The sequence below is a fragment of the Arachis ipaensis genome, chromosome B9 (assembly GCF_059453495.1).
Source record: "Arachis ipaensis isolate K30076 ecotype BB chromosome B9, ASM5945349v1, whole genome shotgun sequence".
Classification (NCBI taxonomy): Eukaryota; Viridiplantae; Streptophyta; class Magnoliopsida; order Fabales; family Fabaceae; genus Arachis; species Arachis ipaensis.
The window spans coordinates 158,885,452-158,904,598 of NC_142444.1; the positions used below are offsets into that span (position 1 = coordinate 158,885,452).

Here is a 19,147-nt window from a genome sequence, read left to right on the forward strand (position 1 = left end):
CAAAATACTTAGTTCAATCAAGTTGGAATAATGTATTTTATATTTATGCGCCAATTACCTTTTAACTAAATGTAACATATATAATTAATTTAGTGTAAATGACTTCTTTCATTTCGTTTTTATTGTCTTCTTGATTTTTCTGTGAATTTTTTTTTCTTTTTTTCTATAAATTTTTCTTTTTTACGATCAATATTGTTAGATTTGAATTCGTTTTTGTTCAAAATTTTAGTTGTTTCATGGTCGTTTTGATTTTTGTAAAAGCAAGCAGTGAAATTAGATTTTGTATAACTTTTTCATTTTCGAAAACAAAATATGATGCAAGTTAAGATCAATTGAACCAGCTAGAATTGAACTATTGTTTTGAATCAAATTAAATTGACGAAATTTTGATTCGTTCTTTTAATCAATGTAGTTCGTATCTAGTTGCTTTGTATATGAGTTAAATAAGTTTGTTTCTGTTACATTTTTTTTTGTGTAAATAAGTTCGTTTTTTATTTTATTGAAAATCTCATATACGATTCTTGTAGAGCACTGTAAATTGTGAATATTTTGCAAAAAAATTGAAAATCATGTTATATAATATATTTATACAATAAAAATAGAATTGTTTCAATGTATTTACACTTACATTATATTTTACTATCTCCTTTTTTATGATTTTTTTTAATAATTTTTTTAATTGTCATTTTAGTTGTAAAGAATAAAAAAATTAGTTAATAAATAACAATACAACATTTAAATTATAATGATACCAAAACTACTCAATGTATTTTTTTTTTTTTTGGTGTCTAAGGATAAGAAGAAACAAAGAAAAAACACTAAACACTAGGGACGTAGTCCCGTTGCAACAACACTGTTAAATCTTCCCAAAACTCATTCCATTCTAATTGCTGTATGCAATTAGATGCTACATATTTAGCCAAAGCATCAGCAACTTGGTTGGCATCTCTTTGAATTAGATTGACTTCTGCTCTCCAATTCCAGCTTAAGACCTCTTTGATTTTAGTCACCAAATCATTATCAGAACTTTGCACTTGGTTGTTTCTATCATTAACAAGGATAAAAGCATCCAAACAATCCGTCTCGCAAGTGACCTCTCTAAACCCAGCTTCCCATGCTAGAATTAGCCCTCTCCAAATTGCAAAAAGCTTGCTTCGAAGAATAGTAGCACGTGGTAAAGAACCAGCACAACCACGCAACCAAGAGCCATTATAATCACGCAATACACACCCAAAACCAACAGATTCACCAAATATACTAGCATCACAGTTTACTTTAATCGAAAATTGGGTAGGAGGAGACCAAGAAAGCAGCAAATAAGAAGGAGTAGACACATGATGTATAGATAAGAACTTATGAAGTTCAAATTGATAAGCATGAATAAGAGCTATAACCTTACCCATTCTTCATGGATTAGTTGGATTAAAAACATCATTGTTACGATCCCTCTAAATCTACCAAATAGTCGCCGAGAAGAGGAAGGCATTGGAATTCATGCCACTGCGCAACCAGTAATCTAACTGTTGACCGTGAACTTCCAAATTCAAACTATGCTAGATAGCTTTGGCCTTGGGGCACTCACGAAGACAGTGAGAAATCGTTTCAGGTTCAGTATTACATCAAGGGCACAAATCAGAGCTGCCCAAACCTCTATGAAATCGAAAAGCAGTTGTGGGAATTGCATTATAAATACATAGCCAAATGAAAATTTTGTACTTATCGGGAACTCGGGTCCGCCATAACCAAAGCCAATTGGTCTGCTCCTCCCAACTGAAAACACGCTTATAAAGCCACAAGTAGCTATTTCTAGAAGAATAAATATTGGAAGGAGTTGCTGACCACCTCCAACCAGCCCCCTTTCCCATTTGACAATCTGGATTATACGAAAGAATACTCTGTTTAACAAGGTCAGGTAAGGGAGTGTGGCACCTCTCAAGCTTCCACTGTCCATCCTCCCAAAAATCACTGATATTACTCTCAAAATCAGAAATATGAACATACGGCACTTCCTTTGCCAAGGGACCTTCCATCCTCCATTTTCCAAACCAAAAAGATTGGTTAAGAGGACCAATATTCCATGTGAAACCATCTCCTAAAAGATTAAAAGCCTTGCAAATACTCCTCCATACATGAGATGCATTTCTGGGAGGCATGAAGAGACTAGTATCAAACGTTTTGAGGAATTTATGAAAAATCAGTTGGACCCAAAACTTCTCCGGACAGTTAAAGAGCTGCCAAATTAGCTTCCCTATCAGAGCAATATTAGCGCAAGCCGGATCTCTAATGCCAAGCCCACCAAATTTCTTTGGGGTGACAACTGTATTCCAATTAGTCAGACTTAAACCCCTTCCATCAACCTTTCCTTTCCACAGAAAAAGCCGCATCATAGAAGTAATCTTATCAGATACAGAAGAAGGGAACAAAGATACCTGCATTTGATAAGTTGGAATGGAAGCCGCTACTGAATTAATGAGACAAAGCCTGCCGGCTCTATTGAGAAGTCTGCCCTTCCAGTTAGCAAGCCTACCTTTGATCTTATCCACAATACCATTAAAAGGGGCTCTAGTAACTCTAGCATGGTGAAGATTAACTCCAAGATATTTACCCAAGTCTTGGGTAAAACGGATAGAAGAGACACCAGTGAAAAGTTCCTTCCTTCTATTATTGACATTCTTAGAGCACAGGACCTTTGATTTGTCCAAATTGATCTTCATCTCCGATGCTCTACAGAAGCTTTGGAAGGCATGCATAACACATTCTACCTGAGATTTTTGCGCTTTACAAAAAAGAAGAAGATCGTCTGCAAACATGAGATGAGAAATTCTAGGACCACCCCTGGTCACTGCCACTGGATCCCAAAGGCCCGAATCAACTTGGTTAGCAATGTACCCAGCTAGGCGCTCCATACATAAAACGAAAAGGTAGGAAGACATGGGGTCTCCCTGCCGAAGGCCTCTTCTAGGAGCAAAACTGTCTAATCTATTTCCATTCCATAATAAATTCAACGAGGAAGCTCGAACACAAGTCATAATTAATCTGATAGTAGCTGAAGGAAAACCAAACTTTCCCAAAGTATGCTCTAGGAACCGCCAATCAATCCTGTCATAAGCTTTTTCCAAGTCTATTTTGAAAGCAAGAGTTCCTTTACGGGACTTGGTCTGTTTCATGAAGTGTAGAATCTCTTGAGTAATGATTATATTGTCGGGGGCGCCCCTCCCTGGGATAAACCCACCTTGAAGAGGACTAATAATCTCTGTCAAGAAAGGTCGAAGGCGATTAACAAGAACCTTTGTGATGACCTTATAGACCACATTACACAGACTAATAGGGCAAAAATCCTTGAAATAAGAAGGAACATCTACATTCGGGATAAGCACAATAAGAGTTTCCATGATTCTTGTATCAATAAGATTACCCCTGAAAGCACTATTCACAAGCTGCCAAATATCCACTCCTACAATTTCCCAATACTCCTTAAAGAAATAAGTCTGAATGCCATCCGGACCTGGAGCCTTAAAGGAGTTCATGCTAAACACTGCTGCTTTAACCTCAGCAAGAGTCACTGGAGCAGTAAGTGTCTCACAAGCTTCGGCACTAAGGTTAGGCAAAGTAACGTCTCCCAAGCAATCCACTTCTACCTCCTCCGTAGAGCAAAAGAGATTTTTAAAGAAAGAGGTGGCTTCTTGTTGAAGAATTTTTGAATCTGTAGACCAGGAACCATCAAAAATAAATAGCCCGTTAATCTTATTAAATCTCCTGTGAACCAACGTTTGAAGGTGGAAGAACTTGGTGTTTCTGTCACCAAACCGCACCCATTTTTTCCCTTGACTTTTGAAACCAAAACAACTCCTCCTGAAGTAAGATGCGGTTATAATCTTCATTAAGTTCCTTTTCTTTAATCCTTAATGAAAGAACATCAGTCACCTCCAACCTCTTTTGAATGGCGCTGATCCGATTCTCTAAATTCCTCTTCTTAGCAAAAACATTACCAAAAACCTTAGCATTAAAGTCCAAGGACCATTGCTTAACAGCATTTAAATTTGTAGGGATACTATGATTATTACCATTCCATGCATTTTGTACAACTTGCTTGAAGGAAGGGTGAGTACTCCAGGCAGCTTGGAAACGGAATGGCCTATCTCCCTTTGGCTGAGAAATACCATGGCACCTAATAAAATAGGGCAATGATCAGAGTGAAGACGACATAAGATTTCAGCATAAGCCTCAGGAAATAAAGAAAGCCAAGAGCTATTGATAAGCACTCTATCCAGCTTCTTTGTGATATCTATATTATTCTGAACTCTGCTATACCATGTAAAATTCCTGCCTATCATTTGGAGATCAAACAACCCACAATCATCCAAAGTTGAAGAGAATAAAGCAGCTCTGTGGCTGGAGAAATGACCTCCATTAACTTCATCTTCTTTGAAAATTTTATTAAAATCTCCCAATGCTAGCCAAGGGCCTTCAAAAGAAGTTGCCAAACTAGAAAGATACTCCCAAAGAAAAATTCTATGCTCAAACTGAGGGCTAGCATAAATTTCACTACACCTCCAATTATAAGAATCCAAATAAAAATCAAAGGTAATGCATTGATCAAAGCTATTTACTAGCTGGCAAGTTAAGTTGGGAATTGAAGAGAGGAACCAAATTCCCCCTTTATGCCCAACAGCTTCAACAATTCCTACAACATTATAACCAAGACCCTCCCAAAAGGATTTCAAATTATTGAAAGAAGAGTGAGTTTCAACAATAATAAAAAAAGATGGATGAAATTTATTAACTAATTCCTTGCAGTGAACCCGTGCCAATTTGTTTGAGGCACCCTTAATATTCCACATCAAAATATTCAGTCTATCCATAATCAACAAAAGAAAAAATTGTACCCAAGCTTACTACTTCATACTGCGGCTTCTGCCATTGTCGTAGGTCTGCCTTCAACACTAACCCCTTCTTCACGCGCCGTTGCATCTGTTTCATTCTGGTTCACTGGGGAAGATTGCAAAGATGCTGATCTGTGTCTCTTTCTTGCCGTTCCAATAAGAGGAGAATGAAAAACAATGCTCTGTTTAGCTTTTTCTGATAACGCTTCAGAGATGCCAAATACCTCAGCCTTATTGGCCTTGACCCCTTTCCTCACCTGATTAGAACCAAGCTTAGTCTCCTTATGGCCCAAAGAAAAGCCTCTTCTCTTTATGTTTACATATCCTCCTTTATTTATTGTTTGGGTTTTATTGTTCATAGGCCCAATTGAACCATTAGAAATATGTGGACCTACCGTAGCCTTACTTTTCCTAACTACTTTATTCCATTCATTCCCTTCATTAATACCCCCATCCACAACGTGAATAGCCTTGCCTTTTCTACCCACTTTGTCCACCTATTATTTATATTAACTCCTTCATCAAGAACATGATTTGCATGCACATTATTCTCCACAAGATCCGCACTATCCTTAACCAAACGGTCATTCCCGCTAATTGCTCCAAATTCAAAAACTTGCTTGACTTGGTGCACCGCCGGTGATAAGATCTTCAATTGATTGTGAGCATCAACCACCGTCGCACCACTACCTATTTTCTCCAAAGACGCGGTGGATGCCGCACCCAAGGGAGCTTAGTGAGAAGGAGTCTCTTTCGGTGAGCCTGGTGAGAAGGCTGGAGCTTTGTTACCGGTTTTGCAATCTGCTAGTACATGCCCGTAACACCTACAAGTACCACAGATTAAATCTAAACTCTCATATTCAACGCAATATGTGCTACCATTTACCAACACCTCTGTGACAACAGGCAACCCCAGGTCTATCTCCACGCAAGCCCTTGCAAATCTTCCTCTCTCTGCTTCCTTAGTGGCGAGATCGATTTTGATAGGGTTACCAATTGCTGCTGCTATACGACGCATCGCTTCTTCTTGATAGAAAAGAATGTTTAAGCCTAAAATGCGAATCCATACTAAAGTATTTCCAAAGGAAGCTTCATTCGGACGAAAAGATGGAGACCATGATTTAACTGCTAATTTATATCCTTGGATCATCCACGGTCCTCCCAAAAGAATTTTCTCTCTATCTTCAATCAAATCACATTTGATCATGAAATAACCAAAATCCACGTCCATAACTTCGTACCCTCCACGCAGCCTCCACACATGTTTGAGTTTGAAAACCATCGCTGAGTAGCTAAGAGGCTTGCCAAGAACTTTCACCACAATAGAACCCAAGTAGGGTTCTGCTAACGCTTTGAGTCCTTCCTCAGAGAAAGTAACACTTGGAGGTTTGGAATCACCTTGTTTGCCTTGCACAGTAGCCAAACAATCTCCTACAAGTGCACAATCCATGCATAGAGGTTTAGGTTTAGAAGCTCCTACAACTTTATCTCGGAAAGAAACTTTCAAACCCTTGTTTTCACCCTCCTTGACACCAATTGATCCCTCCCCAACACTATATATAATTTAAATGACATCAGAATTACTATATCTATTATATATAACTTAATTATAACAAGTCACAAAAAAAACTTAATTATAATAAATACAAATCAATGAGATTAAGTATACTATATTTAATCCAGAATGACATGAAAAATACTTAATGATGACATTACACTAGCTAAAAACAACACAAGCACACAAACATAACTTAATCAACCACAAAACACATCCAAATTAATTTGAATCAGAAAAATTCATCAATATGCTTTAAATGATACCAAAAATCATAACTACTACACTAATCATATGTGATTTAATTATAATAAATTCAAGTCAATGAGATCAAAGACATCACATTTAATTCAGAATGATATCGCAAAGCACTTAATAATCACAACACACATTTAAAACAAGACTAGCACACAAACATGACTCAATCAACCAAAAAAAATATGCATGTCAATTTTAAATGAAGAAAACTTATCAACATGTATTAGATAACACAGAACAAGCACAATTATTACAAGATTAGCACTATAAAAAGAATCACTATTCGTAACTTCTATTTTTATCACGAAAACACAAATTAAATCTACTAAATACTTACACTAAAATAAGTTCATAAAAATAACTCAATCAACCAAAAAATATATGCATGTCAATTTTAAATTTAGAAAATTCATTAAAATGCATTAGATAACACCGAATTAGTACAGTTATCACAAAATCAGCACTACAAAGAGAAATATTGTTCGAAACTTCTATTTTATCGCGAAGACATAAATTGTACATAAATACGAGAATCTAGTATTTTGCAAGTGAGAAAACAAAAAATAAATAGAAATAGATAATTTAGATTCTCATCATCTTTAATAATGTTTTTTATTTTTGTTTTGGTGTTTGTTGTTGAAAATTTGAAACCTAGCATAAAGAATATTTTTGAGTTTTGCAGAGATTTTGAGAAATTTTTAAAAGATTTTGAGAATAATTTTAAAATTTTTGTGTTAGAGTGAGAGTGATTTTAGAAATTATTTTTTTAAATGTAATCATATTAAAGAGCGTGATATATGAAATATTTATGTTTGTGAAGAGTTGAAACAAGCTCACTAATAAAATTGATTTTTATTAAATTTAGATCAATTTAATTAAATTTAATTGTTAAAAAAATTTGGATGTAAAATGGACGGTAAATTAAATTAAATTAAATGTTATTAATAGATATTAGATAGTTGGTCTAATAAACATAAAAGCGAGGGGCACATTGGTCATTGCAGCCAAATATAGAGACGTGTTTGGCGAAGAGGAAATAAAAGAAGCCCTTTTAGGCGTAAAACTAAATCCCTAGAAACCGAGAAGGAATGCGCCGAAGAGAGGGTTGGGTCTAAGCATAGCGCGGGAGAGTGTGTGTGCGTGTCTCGTTCTTTTTACTCTCTGGCTCACTCACACACACATACAGAGAAAGAGAAGCTTCTTTCCCACACAGATTAGTTCCCTCACAATTTTTTTAAATATTGGTTGGTTTAAGACACAAGGACCGTTGTTCCCGCCATGGTTATGGCTCCATTCAAGGAGGAGCAGCCTCAGCCACCGCCCATCGACCACGCCACCACCCTCATCTGTGCTCTCAACTTCCTCTCCCGTGATCTCCCTCTCCCTCCCCACCTCCTCAGTTCTGTTTCTACCATCTATCACTCTCACCCTTCTTCGCAGAACCAGCTCCAAGTACGTCTTTCCCCTTCTCATTCTTTCTTCTCGATTTCGTGCTCCTCAATGTTTTGGGGTAATCGGGTTTGATGGGCGTTCTTCAAGTTTCGTTCTTTCATCTTGATTTTTATGTGGGTTGGCCAAATTTCATGACTTTTTTTTTTGGGTTTTTGAGGCTGCTTATGTCGAAATTTCTGGAAAGTTTTGCCCTTTTTTATTCTTATTTTGCTTCGTCTCTTGATTGTTGTAATGGGGTGTTTAGTTTTAGTTTTACTTGTAGCTGGATTTAATTTGATGTGGTATGGAGTTGTTGGAGTTGGTGGTTTGTTTTGTTGTTTCATGGTGATATGTGCCTTTTCTCAATGGTTTGTTTGGAGTCTTTCTCAGCCTATTGATTGTTGTTCGTATACAATGCAGCTGCCAGCTACACCTCTCATCATTTTTTTATTTGACTTGTTTACCACTTTACCATGAATTTATATTTTTCTTCAGTCTGCACGATAGGTTTAAGGTTTCTTTAGCTCTCATGAACTTGTGAATCACAGTTACATTATGGGTGACGCAAGGTTTATGAGTTCTTTCATGAAGCATGAATGATGGAAGGTTGCTCTTTGACCATAGTAGAGTCAACTAAAATACTTGTGGTTATGAGTTGGGTTTCCTACAAAACATAAACGTATTAAAAAAACACACTTTTTAATATGCACTAGCTCAGTCATATTTTATTTTAATGTTAAACAACTCTTTTGGCAAATCAATCTAGAAGAGCATACAGAATAAATTATGGCATACATTAATTTATTTAATAGCTTTGCTCCAAAGAAACAGTGATGTTACTTACATGTTCTGCATACCCATATTTCTACTTCTTCTAGTGTTATTGTTCATCTTACAACACACTTATTTTGGTTGTTTGATTATAGATTACTCTTATAAGTAATTTGAATGCAAGAACAAGTGTTGCCTATACTTTCAAGTTTGTCTATACTTTCAAGTTTCTGATAAAATTATTACATAATGATGTTTCTATTATTCATTAATCATCATGCAGGATGATATAGGGAATTCTAGTGAAAATTTAATTACAGACCTTGAAGGTGCATTGTTTAGGCAACGCCCGTCGGGTTCCGAATTAGAGAGAGCAAGGGAAAGCCGTTATCAAAATCGGATACAGCATCGATTAAATGAACTTGAAGGTTAACAATTTTAGTAAAAATGAAATACCTCCTCTTTATTTATATTTATGGTTTTTTGACCTTGTAAACATGGTATAGAATTTGAGTTTATTTGTAAATGCTCACATCATGTTCACTGATCACTATCAATTGATGTTTGCTTAATTTTTTTTAATAGTAATGATCTTTAGAGGTATAGTTTATGCAAGCCCATTGATTGAATTAGCTAGAATTATGACTTGCATAAATTCCAAAAGGATTCTATTGTAAAGGACGTTTGCTTGTTTATATTAGTATCGTCAGGTGGTGAAAAACAGGTTAAGGCTGAGCTTCCACCACATCCTTTGATGCAATAAGGCAATGTTGTTGTATCGTTGATATAAATATATCTTTTAGGAAAATGTCTAACTTATTCTCATAGCAAAAAATAAGTCAATGATGAAACTTAAGTTGACATTGAGTAATGACAAATTGACAATGGATTGACAGTGATGCTAATGTGAATAGGCAATAAAGATTAAAAAGGGAAATAGGACGGCCTAGTACACAAACATTCTGCGTTAAGCAAGGTTCGGGAAAAGGCCGCACCCTTTGGTGTAATGTAGGTAGCCTAACTTGATAATTACATATGTGGCTGATTCGACTACTTCAATCCGTGACCTTGAGGTCACACGGAGACAACAAAAACAATATTAGTGAACACCATCCCCCTTAAAGTATTGACTGACGAAGTGACTTTAAGATAGTTCTAACATGCTGTCTTTATTTCCACAATCATTTCTACCCAATGGCCTTTAAAAATCTTGACTACCTTACTGAAAACTTTTATTATTGTTTTGAATCAGGATTGCCTTCAACAAGGGGAGAGGATTTGCAAACAAAGTGTCTGCTTGAACTTTATGGTCTAAAGGTAAAATTGATTCTTGAACCTTTCTTTGATGCTAAGTTTATTTACCAAAACTAGTTATCACCTCACCCATAGTAGGTTATGTAAGGATTTCTTTTTGGGTGATGAAAGAACATATTATTAAGACATGCGTAAGGATTGTTACATAGAATAACCTTTTATATATTTGATATCATATATAGCTGAATATTTTTTAGCCATTTGCAGAACCAGAGGTTTTCCTTGTTTCAAAGAGGCAAGAACAAGTTGATAGAATATAATCCATATTAGAAAATGAAAAAAAAATTTAAAACTTAGCTTGAAGCATAAAGATTAATATTAGTTGATGATAGTTATTTTACTCAAAATTTTTTATTATATATTGTATTACATATCTTAGTATAGTATATTTTTTTAAGTATTATTACCATCCACATTTTAGTGTATGACTACGATATTATGTATAGTTTATATTAGAATGTATTAAAAGTTATGTACATAATTAATATAGATTAAATTAGTTCTGTTACTATTTGTATTCATTTATTTTCATTGAAATAGTAAATGGAAATGAATCTCTTTAGTTTAAGAAAACAAGGGAAAAAATGTCATATCCAATAGTTGAGGAATAATTTCTAATGAGGAAATTACTTGAATTTCTATGGTTCTTAAATCAACTGCAACCGATAACAAATTGTGTCCTTGTTGGCAAGGACTTCTTTTGTGGCAGCTACGAGAGTTGCATTCGAAGGTTCGGTCTGATGTGAGTTCTGAGTACTGGCTGAATGTTAAATGTGCATACCCCGATAGGCAATTGTTTGATTGGGGCATGATGAGGTTGCAGCGTCCGCCATATGGTGTTGGAGATCCCTTTGCCATGGATGCTGATGATCAAATAAGGAAAAAAAGGGATGCTGAGGTGATCCACATGTTTCGTCTGTATTTTACAGTCTCTAGACTAGTATTGAAATTTTTTTGTACTGCTTATCTCATATAAGATTATCACATGCAGAGACTATCGAGATTAGAAGAGGAGGAAAAAACTCATATAGAAACTAGAAAAAGAAAATTTTTTGCAGAAATACTCAATACCGTCCGGGAGTTTCAATTGCAAATTCAAGCTTCTGTGAAGCGGAGAAAACAGAGGAATGATGGTATTCAGGTGCAATGTTTCTTCCGTTATCTTATACTGGTGTTTGGGTTACATGGTGTATCTTTTGAAAGTGTCATTTTTGTGGACTGTCCTTGGGAGTTTAGATGTCTTTTCTCTTCTATGTGAGTTGGGAAATAATTTATTATTGTTTAAGCTTGGCCTATGAATTCTCAAAAAGTAATTCTGTAGGCATGGCATGGAAGGCAAAGACAACGTGCCACACGGGCTGAGAAATTGAGGTTCCAAGCGTTAAAAGCTGATGATCAAGAAGCTTACATGAGAATGGTGAAGGAGAGTAAGAATGAAAGATTAACCACGCTTCTTGAAGAAACCAATAAACTACTAGTAAATTTAGGAGCTGCTGTTCAACGTCAAAAGGACTCCAAACATTCAGATGGTATAGAACCCTTGGAAGATTCTGAAGTTGATTTACCTGAGTCAGACGCTTCCAAGAATGAAAAGGAATCACCTCTTGATGAAGAGATGGATATGATAGATTCTGATCATAATGGTGATACTAGTGATTTACTCGAAGGTCAGCGGCAATACAATTCTGCCATACATTCGATTCAAGAAAAGGTAGGTCTTTGGGTCCCTTTATTTCACTTGGAACATAAAGAAACTGATGTTCTAGACAAATTGTTGGCTGTTTGAGTTATACCTTATTAGACATTTCTCATAATAGCAGATTCGGGATAAAGAGTAGGCATTTGGCTTCATTTTTGGTATGAATTATAGAGTGCATGGGATTCGATATATTTTATGTTTCCTCCAACTTCATATTTCTCTTTTTACTAATGATTATATTCTCTTATTGACAGAAAAAGTCACTCCTTATTAGTTGTTTGTGTATAAAGATGTTGTAAATTGATATAACAAGCTTATTTGTTTGTAGGTTACTGAGCAACCATCTACTCTTCAAGGTGGAGAATTAAGACCATATCAGATAGAAGGGCTCCAGTGGATGCTTTCTTTGTTTAATAACAACTTGAACGGAATTTTGGCTGATGAAATGGGTCTTGGGAAGACAATACAAACAATTTCGTTAATAGCACATCTTATGGAGCACAAGGGTGTTACTGGTCCCCATTTGATTGTTGCTCCAAAGGCTGTTCTGCCAAATTGGATGAATGAATTCTCAACATGGGTTCCAAGGTATGTGCTGGAAGACTACAGATTATTTCATTCCCTGCCCTCCTGGTGGGGAGAGGGGAGCGAAATCGCTGTCTGTGTGAAATCTACACATTATACTCAGTTACTCACTTACAAATTTCTTGTGCTTTTTATTTATGATATAGCATAACAACTATTCTTTATGATGGACGGTTGGATGAGAGGAAAGCAATGAAGGATGATTTGTTAGGGGAGAGGAAATTTAACGTTCTGCTAACACACTATGATCTTATAATGAGAGATAAAGCAATTCTCAAGAAAATTCACTGGATCTACCTGATTGTGGATGAAGGACATCGGTTGAAGAATCATGAATCTGCTCTAGCAAGGACATTGGAAGCCGGGTATGATTCTAAACGACCGGTATTGATGCTAAACAGCCTGATGACTGTACCAACTAAAGAAAATAGTTGATGAATATTGAGTGGGATAGCTTTTGAATATTGAAGTCCTCTTATCTAATTTAAATTTTACTTGTGTGCAGCTATCACATTCAACGCAGACTCCTGTTAACTGGCACCCCAATTCAAAACAGCTTGCAGGAGTTGTGGTCCCTGCTTAATTTTCTCCTTCCAAACATTTTCAACTCTGTTCAGAATTTCGAGGACTGGTTTAATGCCCCTTTTGCTGATCGAGTTGATGTCTCTTTAACAGATGAAGAACAACTTTTGATTATTCGACGTCTACATCAAGTAAATTTCTCTTCCATTTTCTATATCTCTTGCTTTTTGCGGCTTCTTTCTGAAGTGTTTCATTGACTCTTAGGTAATAAGGCCCTTCATATTAAGAAGAAAAAAGGATGAGGTGGAAAAATTTCTTCCCTCGAAATCTCAGGTCATACTCAAATGTGATATGTCAGCCTGGCAGAAAGTATATTATCAACAAGTCACTGACGTAGGCAGAGTTGGCTTAGACAATGGTCTGTATCTATTTCTTGTTTTGCAGCTATCTCTTAATTCACTGCTCCTGTTAACTTGGTAAAATGCAAGTTATTATTATCTTCATGAATTTTTTTCTTTCTTTTCAACATGCCTACAGCCTATGAATTAGTTGATCTTTGCTAAGTAAGCTATAAGCATAGATTCCCTTCAATTGTATATTACATTGGTATGTTTTACCTGTTGCAAGTTTGCTATAAATCAGTGAAATATGAATATTTGGTAATTCAAGATAAATTTGGCTTTCTTTCACCTGCTGTTGGTGTCTGTCTTACTTTTGTTAGGAAAACTAAACCTGTAACATTAGTTGATTTTTAGATCCTTGTGAGCTTAACGATTTCTTACCGCTTGTGTTGCAAAGTTTTAAAGTAAATATGGAAAAAAATATGTAGGTTCTGGAAAATCAAAGAGCTTGCAGAACTTAACAATGCAACTCAGAAAGTGTTGCAACCATCCATACCTCTTTGTGGGAGATTATGATATGTATAACCGTAAGGAGGAGATTGTCAGAGCATCAGGTAAGTTTGAACTTCTTGACCGTTTGCTCCCAAAACTTCGCAGAGCAGGCCACAGAGTCCTCCTTTTTTCACAAATGACGAGACTCATGGATATTCTCGAGATTTATTTGAGACTTCATGATTTTAAGTATCTAAGACTTGATGGCTCGACAAAAACGGAGGAAAGAGGCACTCTATTACGAAAATTCAATGCTCCTGACTCCCCATACTTCATGTTTCTCTTGAGCACCCGTGCTGGAGGTCTTGGTTTGAACTTGCAAACAGCAGATACTGTTATAATATTTGACAGTGATTGGAACCCCCAAATGGATCAACAAGCAGAGGATCGAGCACATCGCATTGGTCAAAAGAAAGAAGTTAGAGTTTTCGTGTTGGTTAGTGTAGGATCAATTGAAGAGGTGATTTTAGAGCGTGCAAAACAAAAGATGGGCATTGATGCAAAAGTCATCCAGGCAGGACTTTTCAACACAACTTCAACAGGTTTGTAGTTCTTGAGAATTGTTATTTGCTTGAATATAGTTTATAACTTCATATTGCCAAAAAAACCAGACTAATTGAGTATGTGGCATTATTATTTCAGCTCAGGATAGAAGAGAAATGCTAGAGGAGATTATGCGTAGAGGTACAAGTTCACTTGGGACAGATGTACCTAGTGAGCGAGAAATTAACCGCCTCGCAGCCCGATCAGATGAGGAATTTTGGCTATTTGAAAAAATGGATGAAGAGAGAAGACTAAAGGAAAATTACAGATCTCGTTTAATGGACGAGCATGAATTGCCAGATTGGGTGTACTCTCCCCTTCATAACAAGGATGAAAAGCTCAAAGATTTCAACAATGGCAGTGCTACTGGAAAGCGTAAAAGAAAAGAAGTTGTTTATGCAGATACATTAAGTGATCTTCAATGGATGAAGGCCGTGGAGAACGGAGAAGATCTATCAAGGCTTTCAGTAAGGGGGAAGAGAAGAGACCACCTCTCATCTGACAACGCAGCACAAGCCAGCGACAATTCAGGGGCTGAAGAAAGGTTCTTGGAACTCCGCGCTGAGAGTGTCCACATGGCAAATGACAGAACAAGTGAAGATAGTTTCCATGTGACCCCTGCCTCAAAGAAACCCAAGCTTGAAGGCGCAAATTCCCATAGGCATGCATACGAGGATGTCAAAGGAAGTGGCTTGAACCAGCATGTGTTATCATGGAACACTCACAGAAAGAAGAGATCAAGCTATGGTCAGAGTTCATCATCTGATACCAAAGGACAGAGTTCAAATGGAAGAGCTAGCTGGAACTGATTCCAATTAAGTTTATAGTTAGTCGTGGCTGATATATATATAATTTTTTTTTTAGCAGAGCTATTCAATGCAATTTTGGTTTTAGTTCCTGAGTCTATCAGCAGCCATTAGTAGATTTTGTACTTTCTCAACAAATGATAATGCTCTGAAATTTATTGTGGTATTTGTAACATGTCTATCAGCATTAGTGCAAAATCAATCAATTTATTTAGTATTATTTTTCTGGTTCATTTACATGCTTCTGTCCGGATAAAAATGGAATAAAACTTTGTCAAATGTTATTAGACAGGGTAATATAAGAATTTCTTGTAAAAATTTAGGTATCCTGACAGTTTTTTACTCTTTTTTTTTTTATATGAGAAAGTAAATATTATTCACTGATGTAATTTTCATTTAGACCGCATACATCTAACCTTTTGGATGCGATTCTTCTTGGGATCTTGGGTTACTGCAGAATGCTTGTGCACCAGATTCTCCTTAGATTATTTGATGAGTTCATTCAGAATGCAATATATTAATATGTTGATTTCACATGATTGCATGAACATGAGTCCATGTTGTTGACAATCTGACTTTAATATTCTTCATGCAGACATGCTAAAGGAATATTAGCACATGCATACTTTTGGTTAAAATCATTAGATTTCAAAACATTTTAGTTTATAACTCCGTATATTCTTTAAATTTATGGATTTCAGGAAACTTTATCTACAAAAGAAAAATTTTCTTGAAACATACAAAATTCATCTATTTAAAATAAAATGTATTATGTTACTATCGCAATTAGTATATTAAGTAGTTTTAAATTTTATAGAAATAAATATAGAGTAATAAAATTTACAAATAGTTTACACTACAATGGAGTTTAGACTAATTTTTAAGAGTATTATTACCAAAATATTTTCATAAAATACACATTTTGGTCCAGCACTGCGCAGGTCTCCATCTTAGTTTAGAATAATTCCTCAAGGGAAAAAATGAGTAGGCTACACGGTTGCCACACATCAAAAGAAATTAAAGGAAGCATTCAAAATATGATTAACATACATAATCCAGATACATGTCTATATATCCTCAATGTTTCTACTGGTGCACCTTCATAAATACATAAACTGCTACGAATAAAATGGTCTAACACTGCCATAAAGAGTTTACTTGAGCATCAAAACATAAAAGTGTACTACTACATTTCAATTAACTGCAAGACTCTTCATTTTCGATTCCAGTTCATTATCACCACCCTCTTCATCAGAATCTTCATCGTTGTCTATTCCATCAGGGTCATTTTCATCTAATGGACCAAGCATGTCCAAAGAAGTTTTGAATATGTCCTTCAACTCTTCAACCCCTTCAGTGGAAATGATGTTTCCATTGATGAATAGAAGTTGGAAATTTGCCTTTTGCACCACAGTCAGAGCCAACTGTTGAGCCCCCGCCCTCGATATTTTGTTGCTACTCAGATCAACTTCCTTTAAGTGAACGTGGCCTTCTAAAGCCTTGCTTACCTGGATGGCACCTTCGTCCTTGAGTTCATTCTCGGAGAGGTTCAACTTGGCAAGGAAGATCTTTGCTTCTAGGCATGCTCCTATTGCAGGAACAGCTTCGGCTGTAATGTCATTTCCACTCATCTCCAGAACTTCAAGGTAAGGTGCTGATTCCTTAAGAGCATTGATTATAGCAATTGCACCATCATCTTCTAAGTTGAGGTAGCTCAGGTATATCTCTCTCAATTCTGCATGCCTTGTAAGAGCTTTACTCAAAGAAATACCACCCTCTACTCCAAACATGTTATCTCGCAAATCAAGCTTCCTCAGATGGATACAATTTCCTAAAGCATTGGACAGGGCAACTCCACCTTCAGCACCTATCCTTGTGGAGGAACAACGAAAATCCTCCAAGGAAGGAGAACGCTTCACAATCTCAGCTATAGCTAATGCCCCTTCATCTCCGGTCATATTATTATGGAAATGAAGAACCTTGAGCTTCTCAGTAGAAGGAATCAATTCACAAATTGCTTGAGCAGCTTCCTCTGAGATTCCATCATTCATTAGATAAAGCTCCTCCAAGTGGTTTTGCGACTTCAATAGTGCTCCAAATGCTCTAACACCTTTCTCCCCTAAAGCGTTGTCAGAGAGGTTTAAAGACCTTAGGGCAGCACCCTCTAGTGCAGTTGAGAATATATTCATGACATCAAGAGCTTCAGCTTCTGGTCTTCCAGCAATAAAATCCGATAGATCTACATCTTTCAACTGGTGCTTGATGGAACTGAGAATGGGCTGGGCAACTTCTGCTGCTCCTAGTCCAAAACTCCGGTTGCTGAAGCATATTTTGGTGAAAGAATTTTCTGGCTCCTTTAACGGCCTTAGTAGTTCCTCGGCCTCATCAGGTTCAATAAAGGCCCTTTTGCCTTTGGATATATCAAATACAGATTCAGCAGGTGCAGAGGTATTATCAGATGCTACCACTTCTTCTTTACCATTTAGACCCGGCCCTCTTTTGAGAACTTCTAAGAGGAGCTTACTACATTCTTTGGCATAAAGCTGGACTGCAGAACCTCCATCACCATCGGGCTCCTGCTCATAGTGTTGATTTGCTGTTGCAAAAGCCACATCCTCAATTCTTTTTGCATTCTCTTGAGCTTCTTCCTTGTCCAAATTTCCATACCTTTGTGTGAAAACAGATTTCGTTGTCAGATTGTTGGCCATCCTCTCCACAAGTGTCTGTCTAGTGTTCTGACTAGGTGGCCACAATTTGATTGAAAACGGTCTCTGCGGCGAATTCAGCTCCATAGCAATGAAACCTACAAATGTCCATGTAAGTTATTCTAATTAACGGGAATATTTTCAACAGAATTAAGAGTAAAAATTTAGCTCATGAAGATTTATTGTGAAACAATTGCATCCATAGATGTATATCCTCGAATCAAGGTGCCAACTATTATCAACGGCCACATTTTCCAAGCCATAGCATACCAAATATCACATATCAGAAGAAAACAAAATAAAAACCAGGATGAAATTCGTTGCCAAAAGTAAGGCCCTGTTTCCTTCCATTTCATTCATAATCTGCACTTGTAATGATGACCTAAACTAAACAAAGTAAAACCACAAAGTATTATGAGGGAAACAAAATAAGGGTTTAACGAGCCTAATAAAAACAAGGTGACATGTAACACAGTTAAAGTACGAGGTCGTTTCCTCGGACAAACACCCGAGCAAATCGCCGGCAAATAATCCTAATAAAAATCCCAGGTTTAAGCCAAAAAAAACAATGAAACAGATCTGAGACTACGTAAAGGTAGGGCAATGGAGAACACGACGAAGAAGATAAACAACCCTAGAAATTTGAAAATGGTACCTCTTTGGCTCTGTTGAACGGTGATCCGAGACTTGGGTTATTTGCAGCGCCAACGCAGTGTGTGTGTGACTGAGAAACTCGCGAGACCTTGAATTTAAATGGAACAGCGAGAGTGTGGAGGGAAAACCTGAAAATGATTATCGCTTTTGAAAAAGTGCAAATGCGGCATGTGGTTAATGGTGATTAATGATGATAGCCTCTATTCCTCTCTGTCTAAAGTTAATGATTTTAAAACTTAAAAGTGATTCATTATTGATTTTTCATTTTATTTTTTTAATATAAATAGCTTATCTTATTTTAGTTATTTACTATACTTCTTAAACCGTTCACTGTCAAATCGAATTAAACCGTCTTGCATTTGTTTTGTTTTTTATTTCGCCGTCAATTAAGAATTAACACGTATTAATTTATAATTTATAATCAATATTGTTGCATATGATATATTATATTACGAGATATTCTCTACATCCAAATAATTTTGGCATTTAAGTTCATCCAATTAATTTTACCTTCTTTTTTGCGTTTCT

The 19,147-nt window shown here is 36.2% G+C and overlaps 2 protein-coding genes across 2 annotated transcripts; one reads left to right on the forward strand and one right to left on the reverse strand.

Moving 5' to 3' along the window:
- Nucleotides 1-7,749: 7,749 nt before the first annotated feature.
- LOC107616824 (putative ATP-dependent DNA helicase CHR12) lies at nucleotides 7,750-15,493 on the forward strand. The gene is made up of 12 exons (XM_016318740.3): nucleotides 7,750-8,148; nucleotides 9,182-9,326; nucleotides 10,151-10,215; nucleotides 10,922-11,110; nucleotides 11,204-11,353; nucleotides 11,534-11,923; nucleotides 12,240-12,499; nucleotides 12,643-12,861; nucleotides 13,002-13,209; nucleotides 13,283-13,436; nucleotides 13,848-14,453; nucleotides 14,554-15,493. Exons 1-12 carry the CDS (start codon nucleotides 7,975-7,977, stop codon nucleotides 15,261-15,263), a joined length of 3,270 nt encoding a protein of 1,089 aa, XP_016174226.1. The 5' UTR covers nucleotides 7,750-7,974; the 3' UTR covers nucleotides 15,264-15,493.
- Nucleotides 15,494-16,273: 780 nt separating this feature from the next.
- Nucleotides 16,274-18,871, reverse strand: RANGAP2 (RAN GTPase activating protein 2). The gene is made up of 2 exons (XM_016318741.3): nucleotides 18,621-18,871; nucleotides 16,274-18,063 (listed from the first exon to the last, which is right to left on the reverse strand). The coding sequence occupies exon 2, from the start codon at nucleotides 18,050-18,052 to the stop codon at nucleotides 16,454-16,456; it is 1,599 nt and encodes a 532-aa protein (XP_016174227.1). The 5' UTR covers nucleotides 18,053-18,063; nucleotides 18,621-18,871; the 3' UTR covers nucleotides 16,274-16,453.
- Nucleotides 18,872-19,147: the final 276 nt, after the last annotated feature.

Bases quoted from the DNA above. Each gene is read 5' to 3' on its own strand.
- LOC107616824 (XM_016318740.3), top strand. From the start codon at position 7,975: ATGGTTATGGCTCCATTCAAGGAGGAGCAGCCTCAGCCACCGCCCATC. The intron at 8,149-9,181 runs GTACGTCTTTCC...ATCATCATGCAG, and splicing joins CTTCGCAGAACCAGCTCCAA to GATGATATAGGGAATTCTAG. The intron at 11,924-12,239 runs GTAGGTCTTTGG...ATTTGTTTGTAG, and splicing joins TACATTCGATTCAAGAAAAG to GTTACTGAGCAACCATCTAC.
- RANGAP2 (XM_016318741.3), bottom strand. From the start codon at position 18,052: ATGGAGCTGAATTCGCCGCAGAGACCGTTTTCAATCAAATTGTGGCCA.